Source organism: Ammospiza nelsoni, chromosome 4, assembly GCF_027579445.1.
Source record: "Ammospiza nelsoni isolate bAmmNel1 chromosome 4, bAmmNel1.pri, whole genome shotgun sequence".
Classification (NCBI taxonomy): domain Eukaryota; kingdom Metazoa; phylum Chordata; class Aves; order Passeriformes; family Passerellidae; genus Ammospiza; species Ammospiza nelsoni.
In genome coordinates, this window is record NC_080636.1 from 5,385,245 (window position 1) to 5,411,081 (window position 25,837).

Here is a 25,837-nt window from a genome sequence, read left to right on the forward strand (position 1 = left end):
GGGTATTTTATAAATCAAATACCCTAAATACCCTATTATATTTTATTTTATAAATAAAGCAGCCTATAATAAAATACAAACTACAACTCAACAACGACAACAACAACAAAAAATGAGAAAAAACCCAATCCCAATGCACATTTATGTGGCATTTTCCCTTGTTTTACAAGGATGTGACTCTTCAGCTGTTAAAATAACTGATAAAGCACCAAAAAAAAATCAGTTTCAGATTTCAACAGCTGTACAAGAGATCCCGAACATCACTTATAAATGAGAAATACCAGGATCTCCTTAAATAGACCCATCATAGAATAAAATGCTTGAGAGCCCAGATAAGAGACAACTTGGAGAGAAGATTCTTCTGTGGGCAACCAAAAACTCATCATCCCAAAGTTCTGAATCTAGGCCAGGAACTGGGAATAGCCAAAGAGATGAAGTTTTCTTCAATCAGGCTGTTTTCCACTGCAGTCATGGATTTCAGTGGCTTCTCAGAATCTGTCTGAGACCACACCAGTGATCCCCCACTAATGACAACACAAATCACGTTTCTCCAGCTGTTGGATGGATGGAAATGTGGCTTTGGGACATGGCTGAGTTCTGGATGGGACACCAAACAAGGCCATGCCTTGCTTGATTCTTGCATTTGCCCCCTGGCTACTGTCCCACTTCCTCCTTCTCCCTTCACTTCTTTAAAAAAATATATTGGAGAAAATATATTAAATTTCTTCAAGTGCCTCATCTATTTAGAGTGCCAAATCTTTGGGAAAAAGTCATTAACTACAGAGCTCATGGATCATGGTGCTGGCTTCTTGGCTGGAGGCCACACAAACTACATGAAGGCAAAAGAAATCAGAGGAAGCAAAGCCAAGGGCAAATTTCCATGCTGTGCCAGGCAGCATCTTCCCCTTGGCAGCAGGGCTGATTATCCAGCTGCTGGGCAAAAACTGCCCTGGAAAGAGAAATGAGTTAGCAACACAGAGGGTATAAAGTGACAGCATCTTATTTACTGAAAAGAAGATAGATTTGCATATTAGTATCTAGCTCTGAGTACAAAATCAGATTTTTTGACTGCATTCTCTCCACACTAATTGAGTTTTTTATACCATGTCCAATGCCTGAATTTGGCTGAGTGTGCCCCACGTTTTTTGTTCTGCACTGAGCTGCAATTCCCACAGGAGCCACTCATCCAGCTCTGGAATATTTACCAGCTACTCATCCAGGCACCCCAAGTGCCACCAGTGTGAAGGGCAGGTGAGGCATTACCACCAGAGGAACAATAATTTCTGTGTTTTCCAAGCCTGTTTATCTTTTAAAATCCAGCCCAAATGGCTCTGACATGATCCTGCTGAAAGCCATGGTGGCTCTAACATTTGCTTTTGTTTCAGAAAGGACTGGACCCATCTTTATCAGCCAAGGAAAACAGCACTGCAGGTGGTGCAGATCAGCAAATTGGCAGCCCTGGACTTTGCAAAATCTCTGGGACTGCAAGCTCAAAGTCAAGCAGATATCACTGGTACCATGCTGGCCTAAAAATAATCAAGTGGACTGGAAACTTGATCTGTTCCTTCCAAGATCTTTTTATGGCCTCTCATTATATCCAAAGGACTGAGAGCATGAATGATTTAACTGGAGAATGATGGGCAGCGGCTGCTAATGAACACCAAGGAAGAAATTAGTTAAATTTCTTAACGATTCTATCTCAATTCTCTCTCTCTCTGTAGGATATTGTGTGGTCCTCCCAGCTTTAAATATATATTTTAAGTTTAAATGTGGCCAGTTTCACCCAACTGATCGTTGACAGGGGCATCCAGCAGTGCAGGAGTTCTGGGAGGTCACCACAGCACTATGTAAGAGATAAGGATTCCTCTTAGGAAAAGTTTCCAGCTCTGCTGGAAAATCAAATTGCAAAGTGATAAGGAACGTTATCAAATACCACCTAGAGGTTTGGACTATGGCTTCTCTGGAAGATCAGGCATCTCAAAGGAACTAAAAAGGAGAGGTTTTGTCTCCTGGGAAGCTGGAAGAAGAGCACCTGCTAGCCCAGAACTCTCTGCACAACTCTCAGCAGCAGTGAAATCCTGATTTCTCCTCAGGTCTCAGCAGCTGGTAAAAAATCCCTTGTTGTTACCCACTTCCAGGAGCTGTTTGTCTGGAAAATGCAGAAAACCCTCCTGAACCACTCCTACTTCATGCAATAGCTGGGATTGGAAGGGACCTCTGGAGATCACCCAGCCCAATTCCCCAGGAGCAGGTGACATAGGAATATGTCCAGGTGGGTTTGGAATGTCTCCAGAGAGGGAGACTCCGGGGCTGCTCCCACCCTCAACATAAAGAAGTTCTTCCTCATATTGTGGTGGAACTTCTTGTGTTTTAGTTTGTGGCCTTTAGTGCTTGTCTTGTCACTGGGCATCATTGGAAAGAGTCTGGCACCATCCTGGAGGTATTTATATGGATTGGTGAGATCCCCTCTCACTCTTCTCTTCAGACTAAACAAGTCCAGCTCCAGTTTCTCCTCTCCTCAGACTTCCAACAATCCAAGCCTGAAAACACAAGACATGGGAGACAGGGAAAAAAATACAACCAAGCTTCCTACCTGATGGGGATCATCCCTATCATGATGAGGGGGAAGATCATCTTCATGTAAGGCAGGGGTGACATTCCAAAGCCACAGAGGATGAGGAGCTGCAGGACCTGCAGGCCTGTGAAGTAGTGGATCTTCCTCTGGGGAACTCTGCGGATGTAATGGGTCGGAGGATAAGCAGTCTGGGAAGAGAAAAGTCACATGTTAGACATGCAGGGACCTGGATTTGGGACAGCAGAATGGAGCTTTGGGACACCAGGGTTTGAGGGAAGTCATCAATTTGTACAATGCATGAATCACCATCAGGGTCCTTAAAAGGTTTAGCAGTTGAACATGGGATTTGTAGAGTTAATTCCAGAAACCACAGCATGGGCAGTAAGATCCAGAGGATGAGTGGGCACTGAGAGCCTGCAGAGAAGACAGGACACCCCTCAGGGAACATCTGGAGTGCAATGAAACACCTTGGGAAGGGCAGTAATGAGATTCCCTGAGGAGGACTGGGATTGCCAGGGCTCAAGAGCCAGAGGTGGGAAGGAGAGCAGATGCATCCAGGTGTTGTTCCTGTCCATGGCTCTTCCCCCTGACACCCAGCTCCTCATTATTTTATAGCCTTGCAAGGCTCCAGGCTTGCCCCCGGAGCTCCCATCTCTTGGCTGAACCCCTCTAGGGCTTCAGGAGATGAGGGAAACATGGGAAGAGGCTGTGCTCACACTACAGGGATTTTCTCAGCTCCTATAGGCCACCCATTTTTGAGAAATAAAGGGGAAAAAATGACATTAATAGGCTAAATATGGTGGTTTCTTTTGACAGTTCCTTGCTCATGTCTGAGCACTCAGGCTTTGACTCACTGTCTATACATCAATGAAGAGGATGAGCGACTGTCTGCTGGCACCAACACAGCCTCAGTGGCTTTTAGATTGTGCCATGACTCATTAAAAGGTTTCCACAAAAGGGAGTTTTCCATATTTGAGAATACTTTTTAATTTTGCATGCCAAAACCTGGAAAATTCCACACATAATTCCTACTGAAACCAGAAGTAATAAGTCACATACATCAGTAGCTTTTCAAAAATTGACATGACATAACAAACGCAATCTTTACCCAAATTTCACAGTTTTGACCTCTGGGATGTAATAATGGAGATCAAGACAGATTAGCAGAGATGTAGAGCCAAATGTTGGGCTTATTAAGCCCTTGATTCTTGTTATATAAGAGAAGGTGAGCTGGAGATTGCTCCAGGTACCACCTACACTCCCAAACAACACATTTTTAGCACCTGTAACAGAGACAGGTTTAAAAAAACATCTTCCAGGTTTGTTTTCAGCCCACATCACAGAGGTTTCAATAACACAACTAATTTCATTTTGAGTTTAAAATCCCATCTTGCTGTATTTCACACAAAATGAAAGTGTAAAACAGCACCAAAAAATACCTGCCTGAAGCTTTGCTGGGGAAATCAAAGATCATAATTTCTTGATGTTGTGCTTATTATATTTTATATTATTATTTTTTTAAATGCATGTACTCTGCAGATGACAACAGTGGCATTCACATTTTCTGGAAAAATCCCTTTGCCCAGGATTTTTCTCCTGGGAAGCTGAGAAGCCTCAGAGAAAAAGAAAAACAGTAATCCTCTGATTTGCTTCTCCTTGTTGTGTTTTGTTCTTTTGGAATATGTCTGGAGATTGTTCACCCACAGGTGATTGTTCCATTGGATTCTGCTGTGAGTTGTTTTCACTCTTTGGCCAATCAGGGCCAAGCTGTGTTGGGACTCTGGAAAGAGTCAGGAGTTTTCATTATTATCTTTTTAGCCTTTTGTAAGTATCCTCTCTGTATTCTTTTATATAGTATAGTTTAGTATTTTTTAATATAATATAGTATCAAAAAACAATCAATTATTATCTTTTTAAACCTTTTGTAAGTATCCTTTCTGTATTCTTCAGTATAGTATAGTTTAGTAATTTTTAATATAATATAGTATCATAAAATAATAAATTATTATCTTTTTAGCCTTTTGTAAGTATCCTCTCTGTATTCTTTTATATAGTATAGTTTAGTATTTTTTAATATAATATAGTTAAATTAGCCTTCTAAGAACAGGGAGTCAGATTCATCATTGTTTCCTTCATCTAGGGAAAACCCAAACACAATACACGACAGCACAGGGGGGGTTTAAAACTCCCCAAAAAACCCTCATTAAAAAATAAACACCTCACAAAAAAATCCCACGCTGAGATTTTGAACAGCTGGGTTGCAAACACAGCTCCAGGTACCTGTTCCTTGAGCAGCAGAGCCACCCTCTCAAAGAGCTGGTTGCCATCGATGGAGGTGAGGGCGATGTAGAGGAAGAGGCCGAAGAGCACCGGCTTTGGGATCCACTGCAGGGGGAACGGGAGCAGCAGCAGCGACAGCCCCACCAGGAAATTGGCCATCAGACTTGTCAGCCGTGTCTCCTTCACACTCACAATCCTGGCAGCAGGAAAAGAGGGGTTAGGAGATGGGGAGAACACCCCAAGATCCGTATTTATCCCAGTGGTTGCTCCACGGAGCACACGTGCCACCAGGGAAAGGGAAACTCATCCCCACCACTGAAATCAGCACTTCTGGCCCCGTGCTGACATTGAGGAGGCAGAGCCTGGCTGGAGCCAGGCCAGGCACTTAATCCACAGCTCAAACAGAGCAGCTGGAAAAGTGCCAAATTCCCCTTCTGTAAAGCTCGACAGATCCTATCCTGAACTAAACTGCCCTCAAAACTGATTCTGTTTAGCACAATGCAGGAAAAAAAAAAAAAAAAACAGCGAAGAATCCTCTTTCTGGTCTTTCCCTCCCTTGCTTTACCCTGGGCACATGCAACTGGCTTCTCTCCCAAAGAAAACTCATTGACTTCTCCAGGATATAAGGAACGTCTTGGAGGGAAAAAAAAACCAAACAAAAAAGCAAACAGCAAGTCAGCAGTCTCCTCCTGGGAGCGAGTCAGCATTTCTGATGGATTTGAGGATCTCCCTGTTTACACGGAAGGGAGTGCCGAGAGCACCACACAGGGATTCTGTCCTGCTGTGGGCAACTGCCTATTACCATGCTAAACATGTCATTAATTAATGCAAATTTTCCAGAGCTGACAGGCCACAAATTGAGCTTTTTTTGAGGGGAAGACTGACAGGAAAGCAGGCAGCAGCTTTAGCAACCTGCTTAAGGGGAGGCTGCTGTGTTTTCTGTGCACTTCAGCTAAACCTGTGAGCATCTCCTCCCAGTCTAAAAAAAATCACCAGAAACAATAGGAGGAAAGGAAACCCACATCTGTCAAGACTACTTACAAGGAAAGAAAAAGAGGATTCCTAATTTGTTTTTTCTTTTTAGAAGATAAATCCAACGATACAGTGGATCAGCCAGTGAATAAATCCCCCTATGATGAGGGAAAAATTTTGTCCATAGGCTGTTTTGGTATCATTTAGTGACCTCATTCCCTGGATGAGACCCCTCAAATTCTGAATTAACCCTATACACAAATTTCTCTGAGGATTAACACCAAAGATCTATCAGAACACACTTCTCTCCTTTGCACATGCACTGCTGGGACTTCTTAATCATTCTGTTCTGAAGAAGACAATTATTGCAACATTAAGTTGGAGAGTTTTGCTTAGAAGTAAGGTCAGGTTGAACTTGAAATCTGTTTATACCTTCAAGGAACAAAAGGGGATGAAGGAGCCTTCAACACCTGTATTTGGACAGGGAGGGAAAGGGTGACAGCCCAAAGCTTGCTCTGAGGATTTGGACAACAAGGCAGACCTAAAGAACAACAGGTACCGCAAACAGCACACAAAATCCTGATGACAACACTGGAATTCTTCTGTGAGTAGTGGGGCAGGTCCTACAAACAATCCAGGATTACCAGGACAGGATGCACAGAGGTGTTAACCTTTAAGTAACCTTCCAACAGGTTTAAACCACAGCTTTTCTCCTTCCAAACAGATTTTGTTGGATCCTCTTGCAAGTCTCCCACATCCAAGGGGTCCCTGCCAGTGCCTAGAGAGGTTGAGGGAGAGCAGAGTGCTCCATTCTTGCCAGCTCTGGTGGAACAGGGACATCACCTAAATGGACAGAGTTTGGCATCTTTCCCACTGCCTCCAGGCCTGGATCACCACATAACTGCTGGAGATGAACAAAGCCAAGCAGCTTAAAGTGCAACTGTGCCAGAGTAATTCCAGTCTGGCCACTCCAGAGCTGCCAGAACCACCACGAGCCTCCTTGGTGGCTCAGAGTAGCAGGAGTTAAGGATGCACTGATTTAACCTCATCCAGGTACACAAGAGTTCCTCCATCACCAGGTCAGCCACAGAGGAAGAATTTGTGCTGTTTCACACAGAGATCTCTCCTCCTGCTGGGGAGGCTCCTGCCCTGCAAGCACACACAAGTCTGCAAGGGAAGTCATGCAAGCGGAAGAGCTCAGGAACAAAAGGAGCTACAAAATCACATTTCCATCAGAAGCAAGGCTGCAAGAACAAGCTCAGAGTGGCAGCCCTTGGGTAAGAGATTTCTGAAGTTCATGGAATTTTCTGCAGCCATCTCTTAGGGATGCAGCAATCACAGCACTGTGTTTGATCACAGGCAAAATGTACTGCAATTGCTGCCAGCTCCTGCTAATGCCACTTATTAGTTTGGAATATTTTATCAGAACATAGCTATAATTGCTCATAATTGGCCAAACATGATATCTGTAAAACTGATGTTCCCAGCTTTAGATTGGTCTTCTGCTAATTCCAGCACCTCATTTCCAGAATAAGAACATCACAGTCACATTAAATCGACAGAGGAATCCTTGATTTCCATGTGTTCAGAATCTGGTTTGGCCCTTGAGGAAACAGCTCCAGAAAGTCTGTGCTGTGATAGAAATAAAGTAACTAATGGAGATTAAAGAGCATAATCCAGGCTCATTTCCCCAAAATCCTCTAAATATGGCTAGCATGGGATTAGCCATTCCTGAACTTCTCCAAGTAAGCAACAAGAGCCTGTTTGCAGATTGCCACAGGAAACTGAAATCGTTTCTCTACAGGGGAGAAGAAAATTTTGCTTTCAGTGTGACAGATCTTTATCCTTGTTTATATCATCATCCTGTGGGAGCTTTGATTTTGAGTGCAGGGAAGGAGCCTGCCAAGGGAGACAGAGTTGATTTTCTAATTGAGCTTCATTTCTTTTTCAGCAGAGCTGGCTAAGAGGAAAAAAAAAAAAAAGAAAAGAAAAAGATGACTGCATTGCTTGGAGCCTCCTGTTCTAGCCCCAGTGCTTTGCAGAGAACAAAAAGCTTAGGTCTCAAAGGGAGTTCAAAGCACCAGGAAACCCTCATTCCCTTTTCCACTCTCAATATCCAGTCCCCAGCACCAATTTGCCTCCAGCAGAGCAGAGCTGTGCCATGAGGAAACATCCTCAGGGTGATCAGGGCAGCACTCAGGCCTCCCAGGATAATCCCTGCAGCTGTATTTTGGACAGAGTGGCCAAAAAGGCCTCTCTGGTGCTTTTATTTGGGGTGAAGGAGGAGAGGAGGGGTGCAGGAATTAGTCCTTAATTCAGGCAGGGGACTTGACTTGGTCAAAGCAAAGCCAGAATACAGAACCATGACAGTGGAAAAACAGGAAAAAGAGGCATTTGGATATTCAAAGTGACAACAGGAGACACAGGAGGGAGGTTTGGCACATGGATTTCAAAGTGTGAGTTTTGCATCTCCCAAAGAAAGAGAGTGCAGGTATCCCAGAGCACATCATGCACATGAGGAGCAAGGGCAAGGATTAAAACTCTACAGAACTCAAATTTCAAAGTTGATTTTTTCTTTAAATAGGGTTTAGCATTTATTCAAGAGAGGTACAACTGTGGAAACAACCAATAGCAACATATCCTCACGGGAACACAAACCCAAGGGACTGATCTCCCAGGAAAAGATCTGTAGAAGAGTTACAGGGTGCAGCAGAACTCAGCAATTTCCAGATGTTGAAGGTGAAATTTGTCCATCTCTGACCCAAAAATCAGCTGTGCCTGGCTGGGCTGGGCCATTTGGCACCAAAACAAGCATGAAGGAAAGACTGAGATTAAGACAGACCTACTCCATCCCCCAAAATCAATGATCACTTAGCATCACTTTTGATAAGTGGCAATGGAGAAAATGGAAACCAAGGCAGGATAATTAAAACTAATGGTATGTGAGTGGAAATTACCACTCCTGTGGTAAAAGCACTCAACTGCAACAGACTGAGATCAAACAGGCCAGATTTGCTCCAGAGCAGAGATTGTTTAATGAGAAAAAGGTTTTTAATTTTTTTTTAATAGGTCTGTGATAAGAATGTGTTGCTCAACTCAGAGCAGCAGAAGAGTTGGTCTTAAATAGAAACCCATGACCCAGCCATGGCTTCACACTTGTTTTTGTTTAAAACCCAGAGAATTTAGGCATCTCCTTCCCAAAATGTGGTGGGAGATGTTATGGGAGCTCTGAAATAATGGTGCATTTTTCCTCCCCTTCGTAATAACCACCAGACAGGTTTCAGGCAGTGAATCAGCTTTGGATTCTTTCTGGGGAAAGCATCCGGAGAGATCCGGCCAAAGCATCTCCTCAGCTTTCCACAAGGCTGAAACTGCAAATGGCCTTGGCTGACTTTTCCAGAGCAGAATTTGCAATGGAGTGGGTGGGATCCCTGTAGGATGCTGCCACTGCCCAGAGCATGAATTTGAGTGCCTGAGTGAAGGGGCTGAAGCCAAATCAAGGTTCATCGGGTGCATCTTTCCATCACTTTCCTATCTGGAATACAACACCCAACACCCCAACCACGCAAACCCACCGTTTCCAAAGGATTGGGAAGGCACAAAAATGAATCCAAAGAGCTCAAAAATGAATCCAAAGAGCCCTACTTACGTCTCATAGATATGTCCACTCTCCACTCTCTCCTCCACGTAGGCCAGGGCCCGGACGTGCATGGGAGAATGCGGGAAGGCCGCGTGGATCCAGGGCAGGCCGAAAACCGAGAGCCCCGTGTTGATCAGTGCCACCAGCAGCAGGTCCCAGTGATAGGCTGTGCCCTTCACCAACCTGCAATGAGCAGTTGGGGACAGCAGTTACACCCTACAGGCTGCCTGTGTCAAACACTCAAGTTCTCACACACACACAGAGATTTCACACCCCTGGATTTACAGTGTGAACGCTAAAGGAGTGAAATGTGATGGTTTGCTCCCCAAAGTTGCTGTCATCTGGACAGAACAATGCTGAGCAGAAAGGCAGCCCATCAAGTAATAGCCCATGAAAATTTCAGTGGTTTTCTCCTACATTTATTGCAGAGTCTACACAAAATCCATGCATGTGTTTGCTCACAGAGTCCACATAAAATCCTGAACATTTGTTGTCAAAGTACTGACACTGAATTTTCTTGTTTGTAAGAACAAGAAACTGATCTGTCTCCTTCCCCACACGCAGAACATGTGCTTGGTATGCTGCAGTAATCCCCTAATTATGTAATTGCTACTGCATGATAAGAAAATGGGACAGGAATTCATTAAACTTCAGCTCCTCCTTGGTAGTCACAGAATTGTGGAATGGATCACAGAATGGTTTCGGTTGGAAGGAACCTTAAAGATCATCCAGTTCCAACCCCTGCCACAGGCAGGGACACCTTCCACTATCCCAGGTTACTCCAAACCCCATCCTACCTGTCCTTGGACACTTCTAGGGGGGACAGCCACAGCTTCTCTGGGCAACACATTCCAAAATGTTGGTAGCCAGCCAAGGAAATTTGCTCTTAAGTTCATCAAATGCTGCAGAGCCTCCCTGTTTTATTTGTTAGGGGATGGGGAATCTGACAGCCTTCACTGAGGAATCTGAGCACACCAACTTTGCCAGGACTGTGCAGAAAGCAGCACCAAGACTGAACTCACATCGACTTTAACCATTTTTTCCAAGGTCTGTCCCTTTCCTGAATACTCCTATCTTGTAGGAGATATTATGAGATATTATGAGTAAAGAGATGCTGAGATATTATGAGTAAAGTTCAGAAAAAAAGCTGGGGAAGGACTCAGCTCTCAGACTTTAAACCCTCACTGAAAGGTCTCAGGCTGAATCTCTGCCACTGGAGCACTTCACACCCTCACACAATGTGAGGGATCAGCTGAATTCTCTGTGGGCACCACCAGCTGGAAAGGGAGCATCATTTAGATGTCAATGCCACCCAAACAAGCTGCAATGAACACCTCTGCACAGACTTGGAGCCACCCATGACACTCCTGGACATGAGGCACATGGAGCTGGCAGAGATGACCCAGCCCATAAAGATCAAAGCCATTGTTTGGGCAGCAGAAATGTGGGGTGGGGCTTGTTTTGGGACAAAAGCCTGGTCCCACTGGGAGTGTCCCCTTCCACTGACTGAGGAGGCTGTGGGGTGAGTGGGTCAGGTAGGTGTCTGCCCTGTAATGCTTCTGGAAGGTGCTGGCAGGAAGGGTGGGATTGCAAACGCACTTCCTGCGTTGGAAACACAGCCCCTGCTCACGTGCTGCTTTCTCTGAGCAAAGGCACCTTCAGCACCCTCAGGGTCATTGTTTGTTGTCGTCCCTATTCTTTTCAGAAGGCTTTAAGGACATTAACCTGTTGGAATGAATCCAGAGGAGGCCACCAAGATTATCAGAGGGATGGAGCACCTCTGCTCTGTGAGGAAAGGCTGAGAGAATTGGGATTGTTCAATTTGGAGGTGACCTCATTGCAGCCTTCCAGGACAAGGGGGAATGGACTCAAACAGACAAAGAGTAGATTTAGATGAGATATTAGAAAATAATCCTTTCCTGTATGGGTGGCACAGATTGCGCAGAGCAGCTGTGGCTGCCCCTGGATCCCTGGAAGTGTCCAAGGTCAGGCTGGATGGGGGTCGGAGCAACCTGGGATAGTGCAAAGTGTCTGTGTTGGCATCACAAACAGATGGTGTCAAGTCCCAGCTTTTACATCTCAAAAAATCCCTGCCCCAACACCTGACCAGCTCAGCTCTGTACCCAGATGCTCTGAAAAGCACTCTAAAAAACTCCAAAGAGTATTTTACATTCCTTAAAGACACTCTAGTGGAAAATACCAAAAGTGTAGAAGAAATTCATCTTAGCCGAGAGATGACCCACTTACATACAGATTTATGCAACACTTAAAGGGATATAATAGAGATAAGAGGTGGTCAAAGGAAACTAAATTAGTGTAGCTGAATTTGAGCTTGTCTCCTCTCTCCTAATACTGTGTCACTCCAGCTACAACATGGAGAATGCTAATGGATATTATGCAAGGAGAGAACCCTCCCACGCATCACATTAGCAAAAAATCCTCAGAGACGTGGTAGTTCCCCTGGAAAAAAAGTCATCCACATTCATTCTTGACATCACATCTGATTGCAGTTGGCACAAAAACATCAGAGGGAATATTTTAATAGTGCAACATCTCAAGTTTGCACACAAGTGAGACTTATCAGACATTGGACATATTGTTTTATTGCACTTCCACCTTTTTTGCAGATGGAATTTACCAACTCCCAACACTCCTGATGCTCAGCTGCAGCACATTGTGCTACAGCATTTATGTAGGTCATTGACTTCTCATTTTCAACAAATTCTCTGTACTGCAAGAGCAGTGCAAGTGTCCACATGTGTCAGACACTCCCTAAAATATCTTGAGGTGCATCCAAAGACCTCAAACTGTACAAAACATCCACTTCACATTCACTACACCACCTCTTGTGTCCCAAACTCTTCCTGAAAAATGCCTTGAGAGTTTTAGAGGACAAACAGTGGTGTTGGACAGAGAGTAAGGAAGAAACAGGTTGAGGTGATGAGATCGTGGAGGATTTGTGGTTCTGGCTCATTGCCACAACATCAGGCTTTGGGGATGGTGAGGAGTTAAGCAGCAGTTACCTCCACCTGTGACAACAGAAATTCTTAAAAACACACCCTGAATACATTTCTGGTGTTCAGATAAGCTTTGGGCCAGCAGTGGTGGTGACAGACCCAGGGACATCCCTCCACAGAGGTGTTACCTGTTCTCTGGGGCATTGGTGAGCGACGCGACGATGTTCTGCTCGATGAAGAAGAGCATGGAGAGGAGAAATCCCAGCCCCATGGCACTCATCACTGACCCAATGGACAGGGACTGCACAGGGGCCAGCACAAACAAGCTGTCAGAGGCGTTGTAGTTAAATTTGGACACTGCAAAGAGGAGGGGAAGGATGTTAGGAGGCACCTTCTTATAAAACCATCAATGTTTTACACCACGAAGTACTGGGAAGCAAGCAGGAAAGCAGGAGTGATGCTCTGGCATGTGGGAGCCTGGAGGCCATGGAAGATGGGTCCATCTGGCTGGTTTGGTTTATTTTTTTCCTCCATCCACTTACAACTTGGCTGCCATCCTGATAGGACAGACCACTGCTAGTCCTAGTGAGGCATTACAGATATTGGAGCAAAACAAAAGAGGGAAACTTGTTTTCCACAGATGCAACATGTTTTTAGATGAGGAAGCCTTATTTCTAACCAGCACCATAATGCTCAGCTCATCAACCCACAGAGGCATTTGAGAACTTCCTCATCTCCAACAAGCTGTGCAAGGCATTTTAGTATAAAATCTAAATCAAAACTGCTGCTATTGGAAGCAATCCATGGCTAGGGATAAATCACACATGGCCACATATCATTTTGCAATCCAACTGGATGGAATGGCCATCACAATAAAAAAAAAGCCATTTCTTATTTGTTTCCATACATTTCCTCACATCACCCGCTCACGTCACTGCAGGACAATGCAATTCCTGTCCCCATTATCACTTCCTGATATGGAAAAGTTGATCTATCTGGCCAATGAATGGTGGCTCATTTTTAGATTTCCTTGTGTAACTTAGAGCTGCCCAGATGCTCTGCACCATTTCACCTAAATTAGGAAAACAAACTGGAGACAAAGAGGACAAACTGGGATGACCAACTCCATGTTGATATGACTGGCAACAACCCTTCCTGCCTGCTGATTACTCTGCCCTTTGTTCTTTGCCAGAGATTGTTCATCTCCCTTTTTATGACACATACCTCAAACTCATTGAAAAGACACATCTGGATAATTTTTCTTGCCCCAGACTCAATCAGGGTTTTGAATTATACAAATCTAACAGTAAGGAAATCTGAGCTCTTGGTGGGAGGTACACAAAGAATTTGTGAAATTATATGGAAGAACTTTATTAGCAAAACCCTTCTAGGATTTCACTTCTCGCTTTCATAAACCCCAGAATTCCAGAGAACAAAACAAGAACTTACTTTCAATTTCATTGAAGATAAAGGAACCCACAATAGAGAAGGTCAAGACTGAAATGGGTAAGGCACAGTCGGACAGAATTTCACGTACCCTCGCGTGCAAATATGGGCTGCAAAAGAGACAAGAAATTCCCATCAGCACCCCACTGTCAGGACAATCACTCAACCCTGACAACATTTAATGTTTAAAAGTGAAAATTCAGTCTCATCTTGCAATGCTAAAGAGATACTCGGAGTGATGAATTAGTCTTTTACTCAGCCCTAAATCTTCTGGAACCTTTGAAGGTTGATGAGTGCAGAAGCAAAACACAAAGACACAAGAAAATAAGATGCAAGCTAGGAAAAAAAAAGGCCTTCAAGCACCAATTTGTGTCTCATTTGCACTTTACTTTAATTGATTCCTGCATCTCAAATGAAGAGTTTTAAGAGCAATAGGAGCAAACCCCAAATTAGAGCCAATGTTTGACTCCCGGGAGCACACTGAAGGTACATTCCCAGTAGACCTTCCTGCACCATCAGGAATTTTTGCTCAGCAAAATGGTTCAATGCCTGTTTGGAGGGAGATACAGGGATCCCAAGTGGGAACCCAAAGCTTTTTAGAAAGTCACTTGTGAGGCCAAACCAAAGACAGAAGGACATCATCCACTGAGTGCACATTTTGTTCTGCTGGGAATATCTCCAGGTGGCCCTGGCAAGTTCATCTCTGTCTTTGGCTTCCACCTGATATTTCTGGGTTGCAAAATTGGTGAGGTCACACCTTGAGTGCTGTGTCCAGTTCTGGCCCCTCAGTTTAGGAAGGATGTTGAGATACTTGAGCACGTCCCAAGGAGGGCAACAAGGCTGGTGAGGGGCTGGGAACACAAACCCTGTGAGGAACAATTGAGAGAGCTGGGGGTGTCCAGCCTGGAGAAAAGGAGGCTCAGAGGTGAGCTTATCACTCTCTACAACTCCCTGAAAGGTGGCTGTAGTCAGGTGGGGTTGATCTCTTTCTCCAGGCAGCACTGACAGAACCAGAGGACACAGTCAAGCTGCACCAAGGGAAGTACAGGTTGGATATTAGGAAGAAGTTTTTCACACAATGAGTGATAAAGTTCTGGAATGGGTGCCTGGGGAGGTGGTGGAGTCCCCATCCCTGGGTGTGTTTATAAAAAGACTGAATTTGGCACTCAGTGCCAGGGTTTAGTTGAGGTGTTGGGGCTGGGTTGGACTGGATGATCTTGAAGGTCTTTTCCAACCTGGTCATTCTGTTAATGACTCCCTCAGAGAGAACATGAAACAGCCAGCAGCCTGAGCTCTGAACAACTCACCTTTTCTTGAACTGATAGAGGGTGTGGCCGAGCCAGAGGGTTCCCAACATCAGCATGAGGCTGAGGACAGCGGTCTCGCGCCCGTAGTGGTGCCCATCCTGAGTGCAAGTCTGGTTCTCGCCCACTGAGGAGTTCATCAAGAAGCTGGTGTTGATGCCAAGGCCTGGGATAGCATCAGCTCTTGGTTTTCCACCTCCTGTCTGGTCATTGCGGTAATATGTCTTAAAAACTGCACAAACAACCAACAGGCAAGCGTTAGGAGAAGACAATCAAAGCAAGTTAAATAAAGTGGGTTTCTTGCTTGATCACGAAGTATTAACGTTATGCTTCACCAGCTCTGCCTCTCAAGCCTGCAGAAAGAAATCAGAGCTGTTGCTCTTAGGAAGCCAGTGCTTCACAAAATGATTTTTTCACTTATTTTAACAGGTAATTTAGACTAATCTATAAAGCAACACTGTAAGGACTTCCAGTGCTAATTATGTGGTTTTGTTCCCAACACTGGAAGCACTGCTGTTAGATACACATATAAATATTTCTATCTAGACACCTGCTTTCAGCAGCCTGGCAAACAAATTCCATCAGGATTCTCTGGAAACACTAAGAGCAGCCAGGTTGCACAGATCCTTAAGTGGATTACACAGTGTACACTAATTACTTTTCTTCCAAGGCTAGTCCAGATTTTAGAGGTAAGTGTTGATATGCAAAACCTGGCAGAACATTTAAATTTACATGCAAATTAGAGTTACAGGCCTGAAGTAAACCTGCACAAGCAAAACACCCAGCAATGGAACTGTCCATAAATATTTTAGAACAGCTCAAAGGCATTTATTTAAGGAATGGACAGCTGTAAAGACCCTCTTGCTCTTGAGCATTTACTGTGTTCCCATTTCTATGTCACTGGCTGGCTCCAAGTGTAAAAATATGTTTTTGGGATCACTTCACCTCTTTGGGGAAGAATAGCCTGAAGGAGCAAAGAAAAGCAGAAGATGGGAATTGGGCTTTGCAGCCTCAGTGTTCCCACAATATCTGCTCCAATGGCAACATGCAGCATCCACACTTCCCTATACCCATGGGAAATACAGGAGCATGGAAACCACTAAACCGGAACTTTGCAGTCCCACTATCCTTCTTCATTTTGGTCAAAATACCCCTTCAAACTTTGCATAGAGAACTTCAGGGCAAGACCATCCTCTCTAGGCAAAACCACAACCACCTGAAGCTTAGGCTAAAATGCACTTCCTAACATTTCCCTCACTCTCAAATAAAAATCCAGGTTCTAAAAGCACCAAACATTTCAACTTTTCCATCTGCAGTGGCCACAGGGAAAGCAGTGAAGACAAACTAATTCTGAATATTTGAGAGGGAACTTTGAGTGTTCTTGTGCAGCCCAACCAGTATTTGCAACCACCTGGACTGAAGCCCAGGTTGTGTTACTGCTGCTTTGGAGCTCACCCCATTGTAAAAAGCCCCAAGTTCAACAAAGAAGCCATTAGAAATGCAGTAATGATCTTTCCTGCACCATCTTTGGAAGGATTTAAAGGCGCTTTAAAAGGAGTCTGGGCATTCCACAAGTGGATGAGGCTAGCATGGCATGTAGGCCACAAGAGACAAGACTGTCTCTCATTCAATATATCTGTACATAAATTTAAACATCACAGAAGGTTTACAGATCAAAATTTAACCTCTCAAAGTGCACCAGGAGCGAGGAGATCACCTTAAAGCTTCAGAAAGGTTCCCCCAGTGAGGAGCAATCCCATCCTGACCCCGCTCCAGAAAGGTTCCCCAGTGCATGCATCCTCCTTCATTTCCTCCCTCTGTGCTCCAGCTGCCTCAGCCCTGGCAGGACACACACACACCTGCTCTGAAAACAGGTAAAAAAAAATCCTGGGCCCCAGGGCACTGCCATGACCCAGAGCCTGGCACAGAATGGCTCGTTAGAAGATTTGCACTTTCCGGCTCTGAATGCCAAAGGATGCTTTTGTCCTGACAAAAATTATTCTGGCAGCATTTCCTGGGAATTCACAGCTGGCCAGGGAGAAAAGCCTGCTCACCCTGAGTGCTGCTGAGTCCCAGAGACACATCTGAGCATCAGAGAAACCAGCAGCACAAACAAGCCAGGAACTACAGAGAATGTATTTGCGTTCCTCTGGATTAAAATTTGGACTGGAATGAGTAACAAACAAGTGATTTTGTTTTGGGTCTTGCAGATTTTCTCAAGCTCCCACAGATGGCTATAATGCAATAATATATTTAGGGCTGGGATATATTGCAAGAATATATTTGGGGCTGATCTTTGGTGCTCAGCTTGACTACATAACTCCACATTCCATCTCTGAGGTTGCAATTCCATTTATATGCACCAACCCAGGCAGGATTGCTCCAGTCCCTCCTGGATAAGAGGAAAAAACCTTGATTTACTCTTGTATTTAATTCAAGCAACGAGAACACGCCAAGAGAGTGGAAGCCTTCATCCCATACCACCTTGCTGGGAAAGGATTTGATTCCTGAACATTTCTGGTTTGTTTTTGCACCAGAGCTCAGTGAACCTCGCTGCCATCATCCAGAGAGAGCAGAGCCAGGGGTGCCCTGGCTGAAGCCAAGCCCTTCTCCAGCCTCCAACAACATGAGCTGGCTTTGTTTTCCTCTGCCTGCTCACCACCATTTCCTGCTCAGTGCAGATGTCAAGATCAAACAAACACAGCCTCGGTGGCCGGGCCAGGCAGTGAAAACAAAGTGTCACCGGACCGTGTGGCTTTGGCTCCCGTCCCCTCCTTTCCTGCATGTGTACCTTGCACAGAATCAAGGCTATGAACAGGCTGGGAAAATGTCTGGGAAGAGGTGGCATTGTCCCCTGGCACTCAAAAAGCCAAGGCACTAACAGGACACATTTAAACAGCACCGAAAAAATACCAGCTTTCACTTCCTACTGAACTGCTCAACCAAAATTTTGAGTGGGAGAAGGAGGAGGTGGCAGCAGTGAACCATCACCTCCTCAAAAACAGGCAGGGAAGAACAAAGATGAGCCTGTGGCCATGAGTTGCACTGGTGACATGTTTTTAAATGTGGGCTCTAAGAGGGTTAAGGATAAAGTCTGTGCCTGCCAGCACCGGTGCCGTCCTGTGTCTGGAAACAGCTTTGGTCCCACCTGTGGACCCCTGAACGCTCCCAGGTGCAGCTGAAGCCAACATGAGCTGGCAAAGGAGTGTTGGTGTGACTTTATCACCATCATTCCTACAAATTCATCCCTTCACAAGTACAAAGAACATTCAACTGGTTCACTAATCACACATAAAATCACAGAAGGTGTTGGGTTGGAAGAGATCTTTAAGATCATCTTGTTTTCCCCCCTGGCATGGGCAGGGACATCTTCCACTATCCCAGGGTGCTCCAAGTCCCATCCAACCTGGCCTTGAACACTTCCAGGGATCCAGAGGCAGCCACAGCTTCTCTGGGTACTCTGCCAGGGCCTCACCACCCTCACAGTGAAGAATTTCTCCCTAATATCCAATCTAAACCTGATTTCTGTCAGTAAGGCCACTGCCCCTTGTCTTACAGCATCTTCTCCTGTTCCCACTGCAATACTCCAAGGATTTTCTTGCATATTACTGAAAGTCTGGCAAAACAAGAGCAATGGATGCTTCCTGCATTTTTAACCTCTGCTATGGGAGATCAGCTCTGGGCTACAGAAACTTTGTGAATATTTGCTAATTTTTACACAGCAGCTGAATGTTCTTTTGAGGACCACCTGGAGACTGCCCCATGCCTCCAGGACAGGGCACTGACTGCACACACTCAGCAAAGCTCACAGAGTCAACAACTATCCCATAAAACCTCTGCCTCACCAAGCTCTAAGCAGGATATTTAAAAGATGCAGGTGTTCTACAGAGAAAAAAACACCCTCTGATTGCACAATCAAAGCACACAAGGCAATTAAGGATTCCCAGTCAAGCGAGAAAGTTTCTCACTTCAAATTGCACTGCAGTGTCAAATCTCTTGGAAAGCACTCCCTTGCAAGCCTGAGTGTCTTAAAAACAAGGAGTGTGCTTGGGTGTATCCTGAAGGATTTCAAAGATAGCTCAAATTTTGGGATGCTGGACAGCAGGTCATAAAAATCAAGGAATTGTCCGGCTCCTTACTGGGATGAACAGAAATGCTGATATTCACAAGGTATTTCTGCTACCATGATTTACCTTCTCAAATACCTCCTGCCAATCCCCATGGGGAGGGAGAGAAGTTTCAGAGGAATCTGTCACACCTCAAGGTTCTCCATGGAGATGTAGAATTTAACCCAGAAATGGGAAAACCAAGTGGTTTGAAAGGGCAGAGGAGCTTCAAGAAGGTGCTGGAGGCACTGCAGTCCTTGTATTGACATTAAAGAAGGGTCTCAGAGCTCAGGGAAACAAAGAAATCCCAACCCATCTTTCAACTCCCCTCCACAGAGTCTGAATAATGTGTCAAGGAATAAGGACTCCAAACACTGCATTCAAATTGGACTTTTTTCTTTTTTCAAAACCAAACTGCAATCAGGAGGAAGCACTCACATCAATAACATAATGGTTTCTCCATTTGGTGGAAGTTTAGAAACCAATTCTGTCTCAACCAACAGAAATCAGAGCTGCTAAAAATTCTGCACACCCAGGTAAATTGCTGACAAAGGGCTGCTCCTATCTCACACACTGATTTTCTTTTTTCCCCTGAAGACTTTGAACACAGAACAAGCAAACATCACACATTTTTGCAGCCTTGTGCTTGCCTTTGACAAGGCAGCAAAGCAGAGATCTGCTCTGAAAAACTCTGTTGCAAGACTTACCTTTAATAATGCCTTTGATGGCATCAAGCACAAATGTGATGGATATAAAAAGTGCAATTATTTCTTCTGTTGACCTGCGGAAAAAGCCCAGGAATTAATAGAGCTGCATTCAACTCTGCTCAAAGAAAAATCAGCATATTCATCAATTTACATGAAAATACACCAATTTGAGTTAGGCTCCAACTTAGAAACAAAACCCAGTAAATCAGAGAACTTCTTTCAAGCTGGAACAATAAGCCAAAATGATACTTTCCTCCTCTCACAAAATACATTTTGCAGCAAGTTCATAATTAAGGAGCTGGTGGAATGTGTAATTTTTCCATTTGAAGAATAATCTGATCAAAATATGACTTCTTGAAAATAGCTACCTTTTAAAGAGCTTCATCAGGAGGCTGACATTAAAGAGGGAGTAGATCACAAGGAAAAAGCTGTTCCAGAGTCCAATCCAGGCATAGAAAGCATTGAAATCCAAGTTGTAGTCGTCACAGATTCCTTGGATGACTGCAAATGTGAAGCATTCATGTGTCACAATCAACTCCTGTCACTGCCACCCAGTGATCCCCATCTGCTCCAGGCCACAAAGAACCAATTTCAAGACTTTACTCCAATGCATTTATTACAGATACCATTAAATCCATATTCCTGCACTTCCACTGGATCAACACAAACTGTTCTCCCCTTCCACCAGGATAAATGGGGAGAGACACTTGGAAAAATACTCCCCCCTTACTGCTCAAAGCAATTTTCCTTGGGATTGAAGTCACAAAAGCAGTTGGCATTTGCTCTCAGTGACATTTTGGGATGCTGTTGAGCAAGGGGTGTCACAGCTGCTCTTTCCAGCCCCATCATCTGATCATCCCCGCAGATACTGAGCTTGTTCCTCTGGCTGATCTCTAGTTCATTGAGATCAGCTTGCTGTACCTGGAAAGCTGCTGATCATACTTTAAAACATTGATTAAAAAAATCCAAAACTCAACAAACCCAAAACACTTTGTCTCAAGCTGCACTTCCACTGGATCAACACAAACTGTTCTCTCCTTCTACCAGGAGAAATGGGCAGAGACACTTGGAAAAATATTCCCCCCCCATACAGCTCAAAGTAATTTTTCTAGGGATTGAGGCCACAAAAGCAGTTGGCATTTGCTCTCAGTGACATTTTGGGATGCTGTTGAGCAAGGGGTGTCACAGCTGCTCTTTCCAGCTGCTCACAGCCCATCCTCTGATTATCCCCACAGATACTGAGCTTGTTCCTCTGGCTGATCTTTAGTTCATTGAGATCAGCTTGCTGTACCTGGAAAGCTGCTGATCATACTTTAAAACACTGATTAGAAAAATTCAAAACTCAACAGACCCAAAAAACTTTGTTTCAAGCTGGTTAAATGCAGTCACATGAGAAAACTATTACTTAAACAGATTTCCTCACTGAAGCTGAAGAAATGCTTCTTTTCATGAATTTTTTTCTCTGCAAAATGATTTCTTCAGAAAAACAACTTGAACTAAACCAGGTCTCGATGATCCCTGTGGGTCCCTTCCAACTTAGGATATTCTGATGGTGATGGAAAGGGGAGGAATTTGATTCAGGTTTTGAATTCCAGAACATCTTGAGCTGGAAGGGACCCCTCAGGATTATCCATCCAACTCCTGGCCCCACACAGGACATCCCAACAATCTCATTATGTACTTTAGAGCCTTGTCAAAGTATTCCTTGACTTTGTGCCCTGTAATTCCCCAGGGGAGCTTGTTCCCATCCCCACCACCCTCTGGGGGAGAACTTTCCCTGATAGCAGCCATTAAACATCAATTTATCAAACAAACCCAACTCAAACTCTACAAAGCTCTCACCCAAAGTCCCAATCCCTCAAATCCCCCGCTGCAGACTCACCACTGATGTAGATGGCCAAGGGAGCTGTGGTCAGCAGCACCACCAGGGGCTGCCCTGAGAAGAGGGCGTAGAGCAGCCCTCCAATGCACTGCCCGAAAATCGTCTTCCGCACATCTGGAATTGGGGAGGGTGGAAACAAAAACAGGGAGTTGGGTCAATCCCTGCCTCATCCAGGAGCTTCCACAGGGCACAGAAACCAACCACTCATAAGAAGAAGAAATGTTTATAGAGTGTACATGTGACATACTCATAAATCAAAAAGTGAGCCTTTATTCGTATCCATAATTTTGGTTTCCAGATGTTCAGTTAACTGGTGGACTCTGGAATTTTTAATGTGTATGGTTTTATTTTATATATACATTTTAAATGTATTTATTTTATTTTATATACATTTTAAATGTATTTGTTTTATTTTAACACCTATAAGACATAACCAGTGCTTGTTTGAACTGTGACTGCAGCACAAACTGCTTCTACAACTGGGATAAAGGATGATGTTTAGCTCTGTCCCAGGGATTTCAATGCTGGCAATCAAATCCAGGTCAAAATCACAGCAGCTTGTACCAAGAAAAATGTGCAAATAATTACATTAAGTCAGCATAATTCAAAAATACAGTAGCATACATCTGTATCAGTCCAAGTCAGATGATAACACCCAAAGCAGTGTTCAATTTTTCTGGTTTTTAACAAAAGCAATAAACTTAATTAGAAAAAAAATCCTTCAGTCATGATTTTGGGTTTGTTTTCCCTCTGCAAATAAAAACTCTCAGAACTTTCTGTGACCATAATGAAATTTTGAATACATGGAATCAAATGCACAAAACTGGTAAGTTTAAGAAGCACAAAACTGATGAACTCACCAATAGCTCCTCGGGTATTTTCATCATTGAGGGACCCAAAAGCAATGGCTGGAAGGAGGCAGGCAAAGTACAGAAAGATCATGGTTGTGATGTATTTCCCTATAGCTTTGTTGCTCCCAATAATACCTGGGGCAAACCACAATAAAAATCGTGTTGGTAAAGCACTGAAAACCTTCTCACATCAGCCACAGCCACTGTTAGTTCATCTTGAGAAGCAGAAATTCAATCCACACTTTAAATACGTAACCAAACTGTTAATATTTGATTATGCACAACCCACACTCTTCTGTTCATCTGGGACCAGAAGTAGCACCAAAATTGCCACCAGACATTTTTGACATCATCAAAACAGGAAATACAAGAAGCTTTTTGCTCAGTTTTGTCAGTCCCCATAGCTTGGAAGAGGATCAAGGCAGAAACTGTAAGTTTAGGGTTCATAAACCCCCACTCCTGCCTTTTTAACACCAACTTCTCAGGCATTCTGGACTGTGTCCCTAATGAGCTTCACAACAATCTCTTGTCTTCCCTACTCTTGTCTTGGGCAGAAAAACATGAAACACTTCATTTTTCCCTAGACAGAAATCTAAGGCTGTAGGTTTGATCAATAATATGCTACTCTGAGCCAAAAAATGGCAGAAGGACAAAAAACAAACAGCCCCAGAGGTCAGGAATGGCTGCCCTGAGGTTTGATTTACCAAGCCCTGCTGAAAGAGCAGCCTCTCTCTTTTCCATCCACTCACTCCTCTCATCTCCATCGGAAAAAAACACACCAGGCCAAAACACAAAGCAGCCAGAAAGAGAATTAAAGTGTCAGAATATGAATTTAAGAGCCTCTGAAGTAGCTTCCCTTCCCCTTCCTGTTTTCAGGCTGATGCTGATATGAGCTCACTGGGGATGCACAGGAGAAAGGATGAGATGACAGCAGTTGATGTTGCTCCAGAAGAACACAAGTTTTTCCACAGAACAGAGAGGATGCACTGGAAAAAGTCTCCTCAGCCTCCAGGCTGCCTGTGCCACCATCCTTGGTGGTGCTGTTCCTCTAAAACAGCTGGAGGTGCTTGGAGCTGCCCAATTCCCCTTTCTGGAAGGCTCCAGAGCCAAGAATTCCCACATAGGAATCTGCCCTGAGCTGCCAAATGTCTATCTAAGCTTTTGCAGCATCAGTCCCTTGCTGAGAGAGGTAAAACAAAAAAAAAAAAAAAAGAGTTGGATCAGATAAAGGAGGGTTTGGCTTTTGAGGTTATTGGTGCCACACTGAAAATCTTTATCGCCAGAATGAAAAGAACAAAAATCTCTCAATGACTTTGGGATCTTATCTAACATCTGCTTTCTGCACCATTTGCAGGGCAGAGATAAGGATGGGAGGAGGATGTAAAAACCCAAAAATCAAAGGTGATGTGTAATGAACAGGCAGCCACATGAATAAAGGACACCTTGTGAGGTGCCTGCTTGCAGGCAGGAGAGGAACAGACACAAACAGCACTTCTGATGCTCAGCATCCTCAAAGTCCCGGCTAAAACCTGACAAGAGACACCTCAAGCATGCAAATATGAGTTTGACCTTTTGGGAGTCATCAGACCCAGCTGTTCCCAGGCAAATTCCTTTGCATTTATTGGGAAGATCCAGAAACCACAGGTCACATTCCTGACCACTCCTGGCAACCCAAAGGGTTGGAATTTAATTCTCACAGATGAAGACATCCTGTGATCCTGACTCCAACCTCACAGCCCAAACTGCTTGAAGCCTTTAGAGAAAAGGAAGGATTTGGAAGACAAAGGGCTGAGGGGTGGTTCCATGAGCAGACATGGTCACACCCTGATTCAGAGGATTCTCTGTCACTCCAAAATATTGCTTTTTGGACAAGGGAGTCTTTTCAATATGAAAGGTCAGGGGCAACGATGCCTGGAAGCTTTGAAATCATTTCTGAAAGGACAACCAGGTCCAGTGAAGCAAATAATATCTTTTTTTTAAAAGGTTCAGGTGGTTAAACTGTAGTATGAGAGGGCAGAAGGAAGAAACCTTGAAGAGCATCACAAAATTTCATTTTCAGATTCCATCCTGGCAAAGGAGCCCTTGCTGGTCATGGAGGTCCTTATGCATAAGGACATGGCCTCAAGCTGCACCACGGGAGTTCAGCTGAACATCAGGAGGAATTTCTTCATGGAAAAGGTTGTTAAACACTGGAATGGGCTGTCCAGGGAGTGCCCAGCCCTGGAGCTGTCCAAGGAAGGACTGGAGGTGGCACTCAGTGCTCTGGGCTGGGGACAAGGTGGGGATTGGGCAAAGCTTGGACTTAATCTTGGAGGTTTTTCCCAACTTCAGTGATTCTGTGATTCATCCTGGCTGGATCCAAGACTTCCAGCACTTTCTTTAATCCATAATCAGCCAGATAAGATTCTAGGATCAAGAATCCTTCTGGTGGGCAGTGAAATTCGCTTTGTAATGGAGACAATAATTAAACACACTCCTTCCCAAAGCTGACTGCTCACTCTTTAATTGCAGTCACGACCAAACATTACCTCTCCTTGTACAGATCCACCTGTACAGCAACAGGCACTGAAATCCAGCATTAATCACATTTACCCTTCTGCCTTTTTGAAGCCAACACCTGGTGAAACATTTTCAGGAAGTTTTGCAGCCCATGGACTGCTGTGGCTTCATTCAGAAGAAGGTGAGATGCATTTTGATGATATTTCATCTGTGACAAGGCTCATAAAGCCACTGAAAAACGTGTCACTCCACCTGCACCACGGAAATTTATAGCATAAAAATCAACTCTTGGTCCAGCTGTGGAATTTGAGTAGCTGATTATTACAGGAGCATTCCCCTGAAATTAAGGTATAGCTACACACTGGAATGGGGAGCAATTATGTTCATCAACGTGACAGTTCCATTTTACCTGCCTGGATTTCTAAAATCTCACAGTTTGTAGAGACAAAGTTACAGTTTCAGGGGAAACTGCAGCAATTCTGGCCTCATTTTGCTTGGGATTCCACAGCAGTAACTCAATGACCAGCAGCCATAAAAACTGGGTTTATAGCTCCTGAAGTCTATTAATTGTGTATTTACTAAATCAAAATCACAACTGATGGACATTCTCTGAACTGC

General features: G+C 44.2%; 1 protein-coding gene across 3 annotated transcripts in view; it reads right to left on the bottom strand.

The window, feature by feature from the left end:
* SLC4A11 (solute carrier family 4 member 11) overlaps positions 1 to 25,837 on the bottom strand; it is a 98,194-nt gene that overhangs the window by 4,437 nt on the left and 67,920 nt on the right. For all 3 annotated transcript variants that reach the window (XM_059470677.1, XM_059470676.1, XM_059470675.1), the window contains 10 exons: positions 22,730 to 22,855; positions 21,870 to 21,983; positions 20,356 to 20,488; positions 19,988 to 20,061; positions 15,178 to 15,406; positions 13,874 to 13,980; positions 12,613 to 12,781; positions 9,477 to 9,650; positions 4,856 to 5,051; positions 2,594 to 2,763 (listed from right to left, as the gene is read on the bottom strand). In XM_059470677.1, coding sequence (XP_059326660.1) covers positions 2,594 to 2,763; positions 4,856 to 5,051; positions 9,477 to 9,650; positions 12,613 to 12,781; positions 13,874 to 13,980; positions 15,178 to 15,406; positions 19,988 to 20,061; positions 20,356 to 20,488; positions 21,870 to 21,983; positions 22,730 to 22,855 — 1,492 coding nt within the window. The remainder of the gene's footprint in view (positions 1 to 2,593; positions 2,764 to 4,855; positions 5,052 to 9,476; positions 9,651 to 12,612; positions 12,782 to 13,873; positions 13,981 to 15,177; positions 15,407 to 19,987; positions 20,062 to 20,355; positions 20,489 to 21,869; positions 21,984 to 22,729; positions 22,856 to 25,837) is intronic.